This window comes from Musca domestica, unplaced genomic scaffold (genome assembly GCF_030504385.1).
Source record: "Musca domestica strain aabys unplaced genomic scaffold, Musca_domestica.polishedcontigs.V.1.1 144, whole genome shotgun sequence".
NCBI lineage: Eukaryota > Metazoa > Arthropoda > Insecta > Diptera > Muscidae > Musca > Musca domestica.
Genome location: NW_026712199.1, coordinates 201276 through 219954, shown reverse-complemented (window position 1 = coordinate 219954; position 18679 = coordinate 201276). Strand labels below are relative to the sequence as shown.

Below are 18679 nucleotides of genomic sequence, written 5' to 3'. Positions count from 1 at the left end.
GCAATCTGTAGCGGCAGCGACAGGTTCCTTTGAACTAGTTTATTCCGGTACGATAAATCCCTAGATGAAATAATGGCGAAAAGAGTAAGCAATAGGTCTGTCTGATTGTATTTTATCTTATGTGTAGAAGAGAAACTAATGTATTATTTGGACCCAGTGGAATTAAATTGTCAATTCCAGCCTTTTATGTATTCTCACCTTTAGTTATCAGCCGGCTTTTTCGTAAAAGAACAAAGTAGCGTAGAGTAAACAACGATAAATTATGGGCCGAAATTGAACTGAGTCAACCTTTATCTCCTTTGTTCTTTTACTAAGAACCCCAGTGACTTAAATCAGTCAAAAAAGCGTTTTATGTATTCTCGCCTAAAAAGGGTTAATAGTCATTCTTTGATCGTTCACTTTGGCCCTTTTCCTTAAAAGGAACTAGTTCCATCATTCCCTATAGTTCAATATTTAATTTTAGCTCAATAATTCATTCTTCCTAGTTCTTTATCCTTTTAAAGACAAAGCTAAATAAATGTGCCACGGTTTTTCGTGAGATACATCGGAATCGTTTATGAAGCCGAAGTCTGTAGTTGTCGTTTTCACTTATTTTTTTCGCGGAATGGTTCCTTTGAACTAGTTCGTTCCGAAATGACAAAACTCTAAAAAAAGCTTTCATAAAAATATATAGGTTCTATTTTCCTGCTGTATTATGCAATGTTACAGAAAATGAGACTGCCAGCAAAAATATGCATAATTAATGACATCCTTTGGCAGTAGATGAACTTTAAAGGTGAGAACACATAAAAGACTTTTTTGTCTGGCTTAAGTCATCGGCTGGCTTCTTCGTAAAAGAACGAAGGAGTTTTAGGTCGACTCAGTACAATTTTGGCCTAAAATTTATACTTGTTCACCCTATGTTCCTTTGTTCTTTTACGAAAAAGCCATCCTAAGACTTAGGGTGGGAATACATAAAGCGCATATTTGATTTGCTTAAGTAATCGGCTGGCTTCTTCGTAAAGGAACAAATAAGTTTTAGGTTGACTTTGTTCGATTTTGGCCCTAGGATCCTTTGTTTATTTCCGAAGAAGGCAGCTAGAAAGCGCTTTATGTATTACCACCTTTAAGCCAGTAAAAAGCTCTTTATGTTGCAGCACCTTAAGCCTGGTTCGCATGTCTACATCGACTGAGTCTTTCAAACACAATACCCAAACATACATTTGTATGTGTATAGGATACCATTGTTTTCTCCCTTTGCCAATTTCATTGGTATAACGGATACCTACTTGACATTGAAGTTGGTGTGCATGATAACCTTCACCCTGGCCATGATAAGTGCACTGATAAAATATTAACCTGTTTTGTTTGATCATAAAAAAATGTATTGTTATTAATAGGCCTTGTTAAAAGGTGGCGACAAAGAGACTACGTTTACCAGATCTTCTCTCAGGAAACGGGTTTCTACGGCCTAAGCAAAAATTAATATAACAATAAAAAAATGAATTAAATAAGATGATGAGGCATTGATGATGAGTGAAAAGGCATACTTAGCTGTAAATTTGATACCTGCATTTTGTGATTTTTACTAAGGATTCATATTAATTCAAAACTAGATTGGAATGTATTTGGAGATTATCTCGAACCAAAAATTTCACTTACAACCTTGTATCCAAAAATTATTAGAGCAGAAACGACATGACAACATGCAAAACAAATTTCTTCTCTTGAATTTCTATAACCTTTATAATATGCAAAATTTCGGAATGATAAGGCAACATAATGTTTTTTATTATAATTACAGGAAGCTCTGTGTACTTAGGAAGATACAAAATTTTGTAAAAATGCCACTATAATTAATATAAAAATTCCGAACATAAAGTGCTAAGATAAAAATACATAAAAAGGTGGGAATATATAAAGCGCTTATTTGGTAGGCTTCTTCGTAAAGGACATGGCAGAAGAATACAGGTAGATGCATCAACACTTGGGAGCATTGATATGTCAAAAAAATGTAAATGTTCTTTAAAATATAAGTAGATTTTAATATGTTTTCTTATACGACGTCATTCGGAGGTTATTATAATTCGTGTTTTTCAACAATTTTTGCAAATTTAAATAATTTTTCATTCAACATTTTCAATTCCAAAATTGGTTTGACAGTTCATTGTCCCAGCAGCTGTGTCAATGCGTCTACCTATATTCTTCTACCATGGTAAAGGAAAAAGGAGTTTTAGGTTGACTTAGTTCGAATTTGGCCCTAGGCTTCTTTGTTAATTTTCGAAGAAGCCAGCCGATGACTTAAGCCAACCAAATAAGAGCATTATGTATTTCCACCTCAAGTCAACCGCTTGCTTCTTCGTAGACAAAACAAAGGCATTTTAGGTTGATATAGTTCGATTTTAGCCCTACGCTCCTTTGTTCTTTTCCGACGAAGACATGCATATAGAAATACACATGGGTAATAAAAGTGACAGCAAACAGATAAAACCCTTAGCGTCTGATAGCAACCTTAACAAATAATATATTTGTTGCTCTTCGGCACATACAATAAAATACAACCCGACTGACCTGTTGCTTACTCTTTTCGCAATTAATTCAGTCTAGAGTTTTGTCGTACTGGAATGAACTAGTTCAAAGGAACCAGTTGGTTTTGAACCACAACTACAGATTGCGTTTCTATAAATGATTCCGACGGATCTCACGAAAAACTGTAGTGCATTAATTTAGCTTTGCCCTTAAAAGGACAAAGAACTAGTAAGAATAAACTATTTAGATAAAATTAAACATTGAGCTAAAGGGAACGATGGAACTAGTTCCTGTTAAGGAAAGGGGGCAAAAGTGAACGATCAAAAAAATTACTTTTTAGGTGGGAAAACATAAAATGTTTTTTAAATGCTGAGTTACTGGTGTTCTTGGTAAAAGAACAAAAATGTTTTAGGTGACATAGTTCAATTTTAGCCCATAATTGCTTACCTTACGCTCTATTGTTCTTTTCCGAGGAAGCCAGCCGATGACTTAAGCTAGTCAAATAAGCATTTTATTTATTCTAACCATTACGAATTAAAAAAATCCTCGCTGGCTCTTCTACTTACATACGATTCTTTCAAAATAGTCTCTCTTTAGATGATCCTTAAAAATCTTATGTCAATAGAAGTTTAACATGTTATATCTATTAATTTTCTTATTTATTTGCGGAAGGAAATACGACCATGCTTCCCTTTTAACAATGTAATACAGTAAAAGATGATCAGGTTTATAAAATGTATACTGTAAGCCGATATATTTGTGTTTTTGTTTCTTTTGAATTCAAGATAATTTTTTTATTTCATAACTTGTGGCGAAAAGTTCTGTTGAAACTTGCAGATGATAGAGGCGATCAGTGAGACCATATGACATATACATATGTATTCACAGTTTATAAACCCCCCACCTACCCCTTCAACGGGTCTACGTATTTAGTAAGTGCAGATATGCATATGGTTGTTTTGAAACGTTCAACAGTGTGACACAAAAGTGGGTGACTTTATAGATGTCTTTGTATAAATTTTAATTCAGTTAGTTTAATTCAGGGTTGTTCCCATGGTATATTAATTTAAGCTAATCTTATTTCAAATAATAATATCCAGCTCGGAGATTACTGTAATTTATCTTTAAGGTGGGAATACATAAAGGGCTTATCTGGCTGGCTTAAGTCATCGGCTGGCTTCTTCGGAAATGAACGAAGGAGCCTAGGGCCAAAATCGAACTAAGTCAACCTAAAACTCCTTTGTTCATCTACGAAGAAGCCAGCCGATGACTTAAGCCAACCAAATATGCTCTTTATGTATTTCCAGCCTTAAGGTGGGAATATATAAAGCGCTTATTTGGCTGGCTTAAGTCATCGGCTGGCTTCTTTGGAAATGAACAAAGGAGCCTAGGGCCAAAATCGAACTAAGTCAACCTAAAACTCCTTTGTTCCTCTACGAAGAAGCCAGCCGATGACTTAAGCCAGCCAAATATGCTCTTTATGTATTTCCAGCCTTAGTCTTTTCCAGAACTGCAAGAAAGTAAATGTTTTTACTACGATAACCGATTTTCCCTTTATGATATCGGACAAAAATTGCAAAACTAGTAGAACAGAGCACTTGTTAAAATTAACTTCATTAAAAACTGGTTCCCATCTCTGATTTGTGTAAATACCATGGTAGAAAAATACAGGTAGATGCGTCAACGCTTGGGAACATTGATATGTCAAAAAAAAAAATTAAATGTCTTTTCAAATATAAGTAGATTTGTATATGTTTTATTATACGACATCATTCGGAGTTTATTCTAATACGCGTTTTTCAACAATTTTTGCAAATTTAAATTAATTTTCATTCAATATTTTCAATTCCAATATTGGTTTGACAGTTCATTGTCCCAGCAGCTGTGTCAATGCATCTACCTATATTCTTCTCCCAAATACATAGAAAGCTTTATTTACTGACTTAAGTATGGTAGAAGAATACAAGTCCTCTGTATGTGATGTTGTCAAAGGTATACTTTTGAAAAAACTGTAAACATATAATTGCACAAGGTCGCCTTCTTAATTCTACCTTTTGTTTTTAAATAGGAACTCTTTTATTTAGCCGGACTATTAGTACGTATACAGTTTGTCAGATTTAGTAAATCCAGTGTATTTAAATTGTCAATGCCATAGGAAATAGAGGTGAGAATACATAAAACTCTTCTTTGACTGGCTTCTTCGGAAAAGAACAAAGGAGCGTAGGGCCAAAATCGAGCTAAGTCAACCTAAAACTCCTTTGTTCCTCTTAAAAGAAGTCAGCCAGATAAAAAAGCTTTTCATGTATTCTCACCTTAAATCCTCATAAAGAAGGTTATCCCAACAAAAAGCTCCAATGTAAACATACTATAAGTTGGAAGTTTTTAAACGTAATTGTATTTTTTTCACTTTTGTCCTGCACTGTAGGTGGCCTGTGTTTCATTATTTTTAGATACACGATAAAGACGACATTTAATTCGAACTTGAATTTACTTAAAACACAGTCAACGTACGAAAATAATCGCATAAAATTTGTTGAAAACAAAAAACACACACACGCGCACACACAGCCAAACAAAATTAAACAAAAAAGCGGGAAATCAACCGGCAGCCAAGCAGGCATATAATATTTGACCGGCATATGATAACTGGTGGCGGTAGCGGCCAAACAATCCGAGCAAAATGTTGCCGAGAAACATTGAAATTCACAAAACTTCAACAACTTATTTTAGTCACTGACAGTTGCCGTTCGATTTCAGTGGCACTCGGACGACCATCGTTCGTCAGAAGTTAAGTTTCGGCGTTGCGCGAGCAAATAAAGTGCAGGTTTATCAATTTTAAGCGGATTAATTGGAGTGTTGGCAAGATTTGAATCGGAAATAATCATAAAGATTTGTGTGATTTTTGAGAATTTTGGAATTAAATAAAGGTGATTTTGTTAAAAAATAAAGTTATATTTTGAGTTCGATAAAAGTGTAGATATTTGAGTGACATTAAAATAAACAGAGATTGACATTATAACTGAAGAACATGGGATTTCATTTGAGGAAAATGTGGAAATTCCCATTTCGAATAATGGAAATTCCCTTCAAAGCTTCGTATCTTCAAAGAAGAGAAGTGTTTCGAAACATACTTTATTATTTTTATTTTAAAGGCGAGGATACATAAAACGTTTTATTACTGGCGTTTTTTTACGACTTGCTTCCTCGTAGAGGAACGAAAGAGTTTTAGGTTGACATAGTTCGATTTTGGCCCTAGGCTCCTTTGTTCATTTCCAAAGAAGGCAGTCATAAAAGCGTTTTATGTATTCTCACCTTAAGATTTAAAAAGTGCAGTGATTGGGAAAATATGGTATTATTTGATTTATCAAATGATCTGAGAAACACGAGTGATATCCAGGGTGAGATAAAAAAAACTCCAACAAAGTCAAACGCCATAATTTTTACATTTTTTTTTAATTTTATTTTATGAAAGCAAAAAATGTCGGAAATAGCATCAAATTTAGGAATAAGTTTAGATTTGTTCGAATTTGTCACCTTTGGCTCAAATTATGGCCTTCAAACGGCCAATGAAACCGTCACACGCTGCACGAATTTCGCTGTGCGGCGAAGTGCTTGCCTGAGGTAATCGACACTTTGGCATTTTTTAGTGCCAACCTTGGTTTCCAAAATACTCCATACACAATAGTCCAACGGATTGGTATCCGGATATTTTGGTGGTCATTGTGTGCTGGAAATTGAAGCAAGGAACCTCATTTTGTAACCATTCATGGGTGGCGCGTGCCGAGTGCGATGGTGCTGAGTCCTGTTGGAATGTCCAAGGTCTGCGGCCACAATGTTTACGTACCCAAGGCACCCTCCAGAATATTTTCGCGATAATATTCGGCATTTATTGTGATGCCACGATCGATTAATACGAGCGGAAAGCGACCATCGGTTGTTATGGCGGCCCTCACCATGGACGGCGCTTGAGTTCTGGTGGCCAACCAAAGGTGCACATTTTTAGCTGACCTCTTTGGCAAGTTAACACGATCTTTTTGTTTGTTTACAAACTGCTGGACAACGAATGTTTTCTCATAGGACATCGGAGAAAACCAAATTCGACAGTTCAACACTTTCGGCCAAGCGAAGCAACTCTTTAGCTGGGAATACATAAAGCGCTTATCTGGCTGGCTTAAGTCATCGGCTGGCTTCTTCGGAAATGAATAAAGGAGCCTAGGACAAAAATCGATCTAAGTCAACCTAAAACTCCTTTGTTCATCTACGAAGAAGCCAGCCGATGACTTAAGCCAGCCAAATGTGCGCTTTATGTATTTCCGCCCTTTACCTCTTTTGAGTCTATTTTCTTTCTGTTGCGGTGTAAGTTCTTGCACTTTTTGGAATTTCAATGGCTTTACCCCGAGCTCATTTTTCAATATTTGCCGAATGGAATATTGCGATATGTTCAGCTCATTTTTCGGCCACTGCGACGCGGGTTTCGCTTCAAGTCGCTTTTTTACTTTTCGAACCATTTCTGCTGATGTTGCTGTTTTCTTCTTCGGTCCACTTCCTTGACGTTGGGCTACGCTACCAGTATCACGGTAACGAGCGATGGTACGAGACACAAAAGCTTTATTCACATTTAAATGCTGGAGTGCTCTAACGATAGCCACTTGTGGTTTTCCAGCCAAATATAAAGAAATCACACTATCACACGCTTGGATTCTATCACGAATAACCTTTTTTTCTGGAAAATTCTCACTAAAATGCTTTAGTGCGCTTGTGAACAATGTAATGAGCTATCACTGGAACAATTTTAACAGCTGTCGGACGAGTGGCCTAGAAATGACAGCAGTCTGAATTTGGTTGCAGTTTTTTCATCTCAACCTGAAAGAAGACTTCCATGGTATGTACTTTACTTATGTATTTCACAATTGAAATGTCGTTCATGTATCACACGATGTGTGCAACTTCTACATATGGAAAATTTGACATTACATATGTAAAAATCTATTCCTTCTCTCAAAGCCTTTATAGTAGTAATAAAAGAGAGCGCTATGTTTGTGTGTGTGTTCTTTTCCTTTGGCCTGCAATTTTTACTAGTGTTTCAAGAATTTTCCGAGGTCTTTCCGGGTTTACTTTTATTAGCAACTTCCCTTTCTCTCTCTCACCTTTCGTTGGAGTGGCATCCTGATTGACCGTTTTATTACATGCCCAACATGAGGTAAATTGAGGAACGTAAGGCTGGAACACATAAAATGCGTTTTTTAACTGGCTTAAGTCGTCGGCCGGCTTCTTCGGAAAAAAACAAAAGAGCGTAGGGGCAAAATCGAACTAAGTCAACCTAAAACCCCTTTGCTCAACCTAAAACCCCTTTGCCCGATGACTTAAGCCAGTCAAATCACCTCCTCCAATTGCTTCTCGCTTCTTAAGGTGAGAATACATAAAGCGCTTATCTGGCTGGCTTAAGTCATCCGCTGGCTTCTTCGGAAATGAGCAAAGGAGCTAAAATCGAACTAAGTCAACCTAAAACTCCTTTGTTCATCAACGAAGAATCCAGCCGACGATTTAAGCCAGCCAAATATGCGCTTTATGTATTTCCGTCCTTAGATAGAAATTGAGTGCTGAGCCTTCCTATGAACATCCTTCCTATAAACATTATTGTTCTTTCACTTTTTATTAAAAAAAAACTTAAAACAATCTTGTGGTAAGGTCATGTCACAAACATTTTTGACACTTTCTGTCATGCATTTGTGTTGTTGATAAGTTAACAGATTACAGTTTTACTCCTAATCCTGCCTGGTAAATTCCCAATTGAAAACAAAACTTTGGTTTTATTGAAAATGAAGATAAACACAATTTTTTTAAAGCCCCGATTATTTCGCCCTGTTTTGTGATTCATTGTTCTGTGGATATTTTGTTTGTTTCATGTGTTTCTCTTTTTGATAGTGGTTTCGATTGCAAATGTGTGATTCGAATAATAATGACCTTAATTAGTAAGAATAAAAGTAATAACACTAAACACATATGTATATCCATACAAATGTATGGAGCACACATGGTGTGATAGGTGTTTCCTCCTCCACCTTCTGACGAGAAAATTACATCAACATTACATCAATGTCAAATAATATGACAGGAATCACAAGTTGTTGGAATGTAAAACAAGAGCTATCTTCCCGCCAATGTTGCTACTTTTAACCAGAAAACAACTTCTATTTTAGTATGCGTTTCAAAATTAAGAAGATAAAGTCATTTCAAATAAGCATATCAATTTCTGCATTTTTTGTAATTTTCCTTGTCAAATTTCACTGCAAAGAAAACAGTTGTTGTGTGTATATACAATCAATTTGTAAATATACATTTTGACAATGAGATGTTGACAATTGAAAAATTTTGAAAAAAAAAAATATAAAAAAATTTAATTGCATGACTTCCTTCTTAATTCTACCATGGTAATATGATTACATATACAAATTGGCTCTTATATTTCTATTAAAGGTATTCTTAAGTTACCCTGCTTGTGATCGACTGTAGTTGGTAAAGATGATCACATATGACACTTGACGAAATGTCAAAAATTGTAAGTCTTTCTTATGTTTGAAAAATATTCGACAGTAACAAAGTGAAATGCAATTCTGATGCCAATTTGTTTTGTCGTGCCAAAATAGTAGCCCTAAAGGTGAGAATACATAAATCTTTTTTTTTTTTTTGACTGGCTTAAGTCTTCAGCTGACTTCTTCGTAAAATGACAGAGAAGCCTGGGGCAAAATCGAACTAAGTCAACCTAAAACTACTTTGTTCTTCTGCGAAAAAGCCAGCCGATGACTTAAGGCAGTCAAAGAAGCTTTTTATGTACTTTCGCCTTTGGCCGGTCTCGATAAAATGTTTGAAAGGTATTTCCGAGCTCTATAAGATATTTGGTATCAAATATCATTGTTGTCGAATGCATATTACGAATGTGAGGGACTATAGCTATATCTGAACTGATTGCCACAAAATTTGATGTACTTCCTTCTAGACTGAATTTGGTTGGTTGTGCCAAAATGCAGGTCATTTGGACTGATATTGGCCTTTAGTGAACAATTAAGCCGAAATCTGTTGAAGATACATATAAGAGCTATATCCAAATCTGAACCGTTCTTGATAAAATTTGGCAGAGGTATTTCTGGGCTGTATCTGATATCTGGTACCAAATATCATACATATTACGAATGTGAAGGACTTAAACCCCATATCGGATGAAACATATATATGGGAGCTATGGCTATATTTTAACCGATTGTCACCAAATTTGATGTACTTGAAATAAAAAAGTCTGTTTGACACAACAAGACTTGAGTACAGAGTTCATAGGAATTGCCAACGTTAATTACACAATTGATTATGTGACGTGTGAACATGGTAATACAATGTTCAGCATGAAGTATGAAGACATGGGGTTGCCATCATGATACAAGAATACAGGAAGATGCAACAAAGCTTGGAAACATTGATGTGTCAAAAATGTTTAAATGTTTTTTTTCGAATATAAGTAGATTTTTCATATTTTTTCTTATACGACGTCAATCGGAGGTTATTACAATATGCATTTTTCAATAATTTTTACAAATTTGAATATTTTTTCAATTCCAAAATTGGTTTGACAGTTTATTGTCCCAGCAGCTGGCTTCTTTGGAAAGGAACAAAGGAGTGTAGGACCAACATCGAACTAAGTAACCCAAAACTGCTTTTTTTCTCTACGAAGAAGCCACCGATAATTTACGCTAGTCAAAAAAATTTTATGTATTCTAACCTTTAAGGTGAGAATACATTGAATGTTTTTTTTTTTAACTTGCTTAAGACATCGACTGGCTTCTTTCTAAAAGAACGAAGAAGGGGTAGGGTTAAAAAGTATTAATGGGCCAAAATTAAGCTAAATTAACCTAAAGTTCTTTGGTCTCAGATATTCCTTCATAATATGCCATGATGCCAAGCTGTTTATGTATCATCACCTTTAGGTATGCTTCGCTATTTAATTCCATTACAAACGGTTTACTTTCTCTGATTGATAGGATATATGCATGCAAATCCGCAAACTATGTATATCCGTTTATTAACAAGACAGCAACAATTATTTGTTAAATTTTCCCTTCATTTCAATTTTCTCAGAAAACTATAATTGAGTAAATGTTGAACATGTCATAAGAATCACTTGCCAATGTTAGCCACAACATTTGAAAACCTGCAATGAAAAATACCTGCTGGTTAACCACATTACTTTGAAAAAAAAATGAAAAATAGAAAAATTATATTTTATATTTAATTTTGTTCTTAATTCTTTTCACAGCAGCTCATCTTAAATGCCTACCTAGATAACCGGATCGGAATATTAACCCATAAACATGCCGCTTAAAATCGCATTGTTAATTGTATTATTCACACAATTATTGGGGCTGTCAAGCTGTCTTCTCTCCAAAGATTATATCGGTAAGTTGATTGACTTTTTGCTTTAAATGTTACGGGGCAATTACACTCGAGAAAAAATAGCAATTGCAGTTTCTTAAATAATACTATCACTGGGGGCATATCATGGGTTTAGAAAAGGGAAATAAGACTGAGTTTACGTTGTAGTTGGCAATATTAACCTGTTCTTTTTTTCTTTAAAATCCTTTCTTTATTCTTTCTTATTATTAATTGTTTGTTACTTGTTACTAGTTAATGTAGGATTTAAAATATGTATATTTTCCATATATAAAAATTGCACACATCGTGTAATACATGGACGACATTTCAGCTGTGAAATACATTATTAAAGTACATATGTACTTTTTCGATAGTAGCGAGCCCTATTTTCATCGAAGAAATATAACTTAATCAAAAGTGTTGTTTGTGGTGTGAAAACCTATTAAATTAAATTTGCGGCAAAAATTCTTCCATAAATCATTATGAAGTCTTAGAAAATACAATATAAGCACAATGTAACCAAAGGAAATAAAAAATACATATGTATGTGTGTGATAGCAAGAATTATGAGTTTTATGTAAAATATAAATTTTGACATACACGTAGAAATACACATGTATAATAAAAGTGACAGCTCATACAGGGTGAGATGAATAAACTGCAACCAACTTCAGACTGTTGTCATTTCTAAGCCACTCGTCTGACAGCCGTTAAAATTATTCCAGTGACAGCTCATTATATTTTTTACAAGCGTACAAAAAAGTTATTCGTGAAGCGCGATAGTGTGATTTCTTTATATATGGCTGAAAAACCACAAGTGGCTGTCGATAAAGCACTCCAGCATTTAAATGTGAATAAATCTTTTGTGCCTTGTACCATCGCTCGTTGCCCTGATACTGGCAACTTAGCCCGACGTCAAGGAAATGGACGAAAAAAAACAGCAACATCAGCAGAAATGGTTCGAAAAGTAAAGAAGCGACTTGATCGAAACCCGCGTTGCAGTGGCCGAAAAGTGGCTCGTGAGATGAATATATCGCAATATTCCATTCGGCAAATATTGAAAAATGAGCTCGGGGTAAAGCCATTGAAATTCCAAAAAGTGCAAGAACTTACACCGACTCAAAAGAGCTAAACAGTTTCTTCGCTTGGCCGAAATTGGTTTACTGCCGCTTTTTCCGATGAGAAAACATTCGTTTCCCAGCAGTTTGTAAACAAACAAAATGATCGTGTTTATTTGCCAAAGAGGTCAGCTGAAACTGTGCACCTTCGGTTGGCCACCAGAACTCAAGCGCCGGCCATGGTGATGGTGTGGGCCGCCATAACAGCCGATGGTCGCTCTCCGCTCGTATTAATCGACCGTGGCATCAGAATAAATGCCGAATGTTATCGCGAAAATATTCTGGAGGGCGTATTAATGTCAGGCAAACAATCGGCACCATGTGTTATCAATTCCAAATGAATGATATGTTAACTATCATAATGTAAACATTGTTTAAAAGTATATATGCATGGTAGAAGAATACAGGTAGTCCCATCGACCAAGCTGCTGGAACAATGAACTGTCAAATTAATTTTGTAATTAAAAATTTTTAATGAAAAATTATTCTTTTTTTTTTAATTGTTTGAAATTGCATATCATTACAGCCTCCGATTCGTGTCGTATAAGAAAACTTGTACTAATCTACTTATTTTAGAAAAAAAAAAAAAAACATTTTAAAAATTTTGACATATCAATATTCCCAATTGTTGATACATCCACCTGTATTTTTTTACCATTGGTAAGACTTAACGACAACTTCATTTTGGTCGCGTGGTAAAATTAAGAAGGTAAAGTCATTTCATATATCTTTGCATTTTCTGTAATCAAATTTCACTGCATGTAAATAATGTCGCCATCTCTGATTTGTGTATGTACAATGTATTTATAAATAATTTACTGAAAAACTGAATATATGATTACATGACTTCACCTTCTCAATTCTACCATGTTTTGATCGTTAGCCGAAAATCTTCGTTAATTACCGAAAAGCATTTAATTTTACCGATTTTTGTCGGTAAATAAAAAAATGAATTTGAGAATCGAGCTACCGGTCGTTTTAAATTTTATTGAATTTCATTTCATGTCAGAACTTTTTTAAGGTCCATAACTGGCCACATATAATTCTTGTTTGAAGAAATCAAAACCATGATAGAATTAAGAAGAAAAAGTCATGCAATCCTATGTTTACAATTTTTTCAAAATTAGTCATTGTCAAAATTTATATTTACAAATTCTCACACAACACAAATCAGAGATGGGAACCTGTTTTCTATGCAGAGAAATTTGACAATGTAAGTTACAGAAAATTCCGAGATGGGCATGTTTATTTGAAATTACTCTACCTTCTTAATTTTACCATGATCCAAACCTTACAGACAATTTTCTTTGAGTGTAAATTATAAATTAATGTTATTAATATCCCATCTCAGTCAATTATAAAACAACAAACAAAAAACAATAGAATGACATTAAATGAACCAAAGATGATATTATTTTCCGTTGTTTTTTTTATTAACTGCATTGTATAACTGTTTTGTTAATTATACTCTCTACGCTCTAACTCTCTTCTCCCAAAAAAAAACAATACTTTGTCATTAGATTTACTTGACTTGGCGGACAACGACGAATTCTATTGGGGACGGCAAGAGAACAATGTCGCTGCAGTTCGTGCATTACACACACATAGTGAGCAATCTGAAAATGTAACTGATGCCAGTATACGTCATCATTATAGGAAACGACGTCAGGCTAATAATGATTTAATACAGGTAAGTTGGTGATAAGAAGAAGGTGATGCTTTTATAAAGACGTATGGCTGAGTTGTAAATGCAAGTAATACGGTGTTTACACACGGTGGTAAACTTTGTGTCAGTGTGCATTTAAAAACATAAATGGCGCGTTTTATGATAATTCCTCATTTATTTGACTATAATGAAAGAAATTGACAGTCAAAACAACATTTTTCATAAAAACATGTTCGGTGTAAATAAAGTTGACTCTTCCATTATTCTCATGGTAGAAGAATACAGGTACTCATAGATGCATAAACGCTTGTGAACTTTGATATGTCAAAACTTTCAAAATGTTTTGACAAAAATAAGTCGATTTTTATACGACACAAATCAGGGGGTTGTTATAATATGCAATTTTAAACAATTTTTACAAATTTTAATAATTTTTTATTCAAAATCTTCAATTTCAAAATTGGTTTGACAGTTCATTGTCCCAGCATCTGTGTCGATGCGACTAACTGAATTCGTCTACCATGTATTAAGGTGAGAATATATAAAACGTTGTTTTGACTGACTTAAGTCATCGGCTGGCTGCTTCGTAGAGGAACAAAGGAGATTTAGGTTGACTTAGTTTGATTTTTGACCAAAGCTACTTTGTTTTTTTTTCTCGATGAAGCCAGCCAATGACCTATGCTTTTATGTATTCCCATACTATTCTCACCTTTACTCTTAAGCATTCGTTTGCCATTATGAATTAAATGTTTTTGTTGGTTTTTAGGAAAATCGTTCCTTTGGATCTTGTCGTACTCCGTCGGGAGAAGAAGGCACCTGCCGCCATATTATCTACTGTCGCATGCCAGAATTGAAAGATGATGTTTGGCGTTTGGTATCACATTTATGTGTCATTCAGGGAAGGTAAGAATAAAAAGGGTAGGCCCATGGCAGAATGAAGAAGGTAATGTCATGCAATCATATGTTCACAATTTTTTCATTTTTTTTTTGTCAAAATTAATTTTTGAAAATACATTAAGGTGAGAATACATAAAACGCCTTTTGACTGACTTAAGTCATTGGCTGGCTTCTTTGGAACGTGGGCCCAAAATCGAACTAAGTCAACCTAAAACTCCTTTTTTCCACTAGGAAGAAGCCAGCCGAAGCGTTTTATGCATTCTCACCTTCATTACACAAATCAGAGATGGGAACCTGTTTTTAAGCAGTGAAATTTGGCAAGAAAAATTACAGAAAAAAAGAGACGGGCATGTTTATTTGAATTGATTTTACCTTCCTAATTTTACCAAGGGTAGGGCCTTAAGAGATGTATGTAAGACAGAATACCTTAAAAAAGTTACCATAAAAATGTAAGATTTATAAAAAGATTCTACAGGAGATCAATCCTTGTTCTATAAAAATGTTAATTTCAAATGGAACATGTCCAATGCAAAATTCTATAAAGAAATTATTTTTGAATTTCAAGCAGACTTGTGGAGCTCCTTTCAATACTACCACTAAAAGGGGATGCCCTTGATTTTCTATTGGCCTTCCATAAATTGAAAATTAAGGCGAAAAGGCTTTTTGTACTGGCTTAAGTCTTTGGCTGCCTTCTTCGTCTACAAACAAAGGAGTTTTAGGTTGTTTTAGATCGATTTTGGACCTAAACTCCGAAAAATCCAGCCGATGACTGAACCCAGTAAAAGGAGTTTTTTTTTTTGTATTCTCACGTTTATGCTTGAGTTTATCGAATTTAATTTCTGTTTTAATGTTTCTCTTCTCCCTCCAGCACCATTGGCATGTGTTGTCCTATGCGCATCATTAATCGCTTGGGACCTCAAATACTAACGGATGAGGATGTGACCGAACCACGTGTTGTTGACAACCATCCCGAGCAGAGGGGTTGTGGTGTAACAACGAAACAATTCCCTCGTGTCTCTCGTGGTCGCCCAGCCGAACCCGACGAATGGCCATGGATGGCGGCTTTGCTAAGACCTGGTCTGCCGCATGTTTGGTGCGGTGGTGTTTTGGTAACAGATCGTCATGTCCTTACCGCCGCTCATTGTGTACATAAAATTCGAAAGGAAGAAATATTTGTACGGCTCGGTGAATATAATACCCTGTTGATGAATGAAACACGGGCACGTGATTTCCGCATCGCCAATATGGTCATCCATATCGATTATGATCCGCTGACCTATGAGAATGATATAGCTTTGATACGTATCGATAGGCCAACGATATTTAATACCTACATTTGGCCGGTGTGTATGCCACCGATTGGCGAGGATTGGAGCGGTAATATGGGTATTGTTACCGGCTGGGGTACACAGACATTTGGTGGACCACATTCGGATATTTTAATGGAGGTAGGTGAAGGATATTCATTCATTGTTTTAAGAAGGGCAATATAAGTTAAAATACAAAATTCTGAATCAAAGGTGTACGTATATAAGCAGCATGAAGTCCTCGTATGGCATATTTTATGCCTTATTATAAGGTATTCCAGAGCCGAACTCGAATTCTTAAGGTGGGTATATAGCGCTTATCTGGCTGGCTTAAGTCATCTGCTGGCTTCTTCGGAAATGAACAAAAAAGCCTAGGGCCAAAATCGAACTAAGTCAACCTAAAACACCTTTGTTCATCTACGAATAAGCCAGCCGATGACTTAAGCCAACCAAATATGCGCTTTATGTATTTTCACCCTTAAGGTGCAAGTACATACAAAGCTTGAAGTCATGGCTAGGTATATTAATGTTAAATTATAATGGAAAACGACAGCAGGATTTTAGTGCGGCTCTGTGATCACTTTATGAAATATCACAAAATAAGCCTTAAAGTGGGAATATATAAAGCGCTTATTTGGCTGGCTTAAGTCATCGGCTGGCTTCTTCTGAAATGAACAAAGGAGCCTAGGGCCAAAATCAAACTAAGTCAACCTAAAACTCCTTTGTTCCTCTACGAAGAAGCCAGCCGATGACTTAAGCCAGCCAAATATGCTCTTTATATATTTCCAGCCTTACACCTTTATAATTTGGCATTAATATGCCTAGCCATGATGCCAAGCTGCTTATGTACCCTCACCTTAAGGTTGGCAGCACTGTTGCTTTCGGTAGTTGCTAACTTGCCACAAAATGTCTTTAATTATTGAAATTACATGGTATAATTATGCAAGGTAATCTCATGTTAACATATGATATACAATTTTTTTTTTCAAAATATTTCAAAGACGACATCCAACTTTCAAAATTAGTAATGAAAAATTCTCCCTTCGAGAATAGTATGGATTATAGAAAATTAAAAGATTGCTCTTACCGATAAAGTGATCCGATCAGATTTAAAACATCCAAAAATTGTTCCATTCAATCCATGGTAGAAGAATATCGGTAGACGCGTCGACACAGCTGCTGGGACAATGAACTGTCAAAGCAATTTTGGAATTGAAAATGTTTAATGAAAAATTATTTAAATTTGTAAAAATTGTTGAAAAACGCGAATTATAATAGCCCCCGAATGACGTAGTATAGGAAAACGTATAAAAATCTACGTATATTTGAAAAAATATTTAATTTTTTTTGACATATCAATGCTCCCAAGAGTTGATGCATCTACCTGTATTCTTCTGCCATGATTCAATCAAAACATCAGAAGGCATTATTATCTAATTTTAGAAAAAAAAAAAAAAATAATATAAAATGCCACTCGTCTTACGTAAATATTTATGGAATAAAATATAAACCATAAATGAGTTCCAATCATGGTAGAAGAATACACATATTCTCAATGTTCAAATGCGTTGATATGCATGTCCAAATTTTTACAATGTTTTGTCAAAAAACAAGTAGATGTTTATATGTTTTCTTATACGACGCCAATCGGAGGTATTCATAATATGTTTTCTTCAACAATTTTTACAAATTTTAATAATTTTTCCTTCAAAATTTTCAATTCCAAAGTTGGTTTGACAGTTTATTGTCCCAGCAGCTGCGTCGATGCGACTACCTTTATTCTTCTACCATGGTTCCAACATAAAAAGGGTTGCCATTACCCAATTTGGCAAATAGGATTACCTTTTTCATTTTGCAATGCTGAAACTAATATAATTTTACCGATTTTTGCCGGTAAGGGGGGAGAGTACATAAAAGGCTTTTTGACTCACTTAAATCATCGGCTGGCTTTTTCGTAAAGGAACAAGGGAGTTTTAGGTTGACTTAGTTCGATTTCCGTCATAGGCTCCTTTGTTCTTTTCCGAAAAAGCCAGCCGATGACTTAAGCCAGACAAAAAGCGTTTTATGTACTCTCACCTTAACTCAAAAAAACTGTTAGAGAATCCCACTAATGATTGCATATCCTCGGATTTAATCTGATCACTTTTCTTTATTACATTTAGGCTTCCTTACCCATTTGGAAAATACAAGATTGCCGTGATGCCATTGTGGAACGTGTACCCGATACTATGCTCTGTGCTGGTTACCCTGAAGGTGGTCAAGATTCGTGCCAAGGTGACAGTGGCGGTCCGCTGCTGGTTCAATTACCCAATAGACGTTGGGTAACCGTTGGTGTAGTTTCCTGGGGTATTCGTTGTGGTGAACCCAATCGTCCGGGCATGTATACCCGAGTCGATAAATATTTACATTGGATTATTGAAAATTCTGATGTATAAGTTGTGTAACAGTAAAGTGATATGCCGTATTTTATTATTGTCATATATATACATTAAAGAAATTAGATTAAGTTGCATAATTTGATTTAGAATAAGTACGATTTTGAATAAATAACAAAACTGTTATGACAAATATCTTTTATTGCGGTTCTAACATAACGTTTACACAAGACAAATTATCTTCAATGAGTGTGGCATTTAACTATCACAGGCACAGGTTTGGTTATTTTCGATACTATCAAATGCTAAACTTTTTTGGAGCCACGAACAATAGAACAGGGATGATAAAATTAAGAAGGTAAAGTTATTTCTGATAAGCATATCCAT

General features: G+C 35.2%; 1 protein-coding gene across 2 annotated transcripts; it reads left to right on the top strand.

Moving 5' to 3' along the window:
* Positions 1-5137: 5137 nt before the first annotated feature.
* On the top strand, positions 5138-18487 carry LOC101887352 (venom protease). 2 transcript variants are annotated; one of them, XM_059119371.1, is made up of 6 exons: positions 5138-5435; positions 10817-10953; positions 13568-13737; positions 14480-14616; positions 15479-16058; positions 18080-18487. In XM_059119371.1, exons 2-6 carry the CDS (start codon positions 10869-10871, stop codon positions 18350-18352), a joined length of 1245 nt encoding a protein of 414 aa, XP_058975354.1. In that variant the 5' UTR covers positions 5138-5435; positions 10817-10868; the 3' UTR covers positions 18353-18487. The 2 variants fall into 2 exon arrangements, with proteins under 2 accessions (XP_058975354.1, XP_058975353.1); XM_059119370.1 differs by having other exon boundaries at positions 5139-5435; positions 10814-10953.
* The last annotated feature ends 192 nt before the right edge of the window (positions 18488-18679 follow it).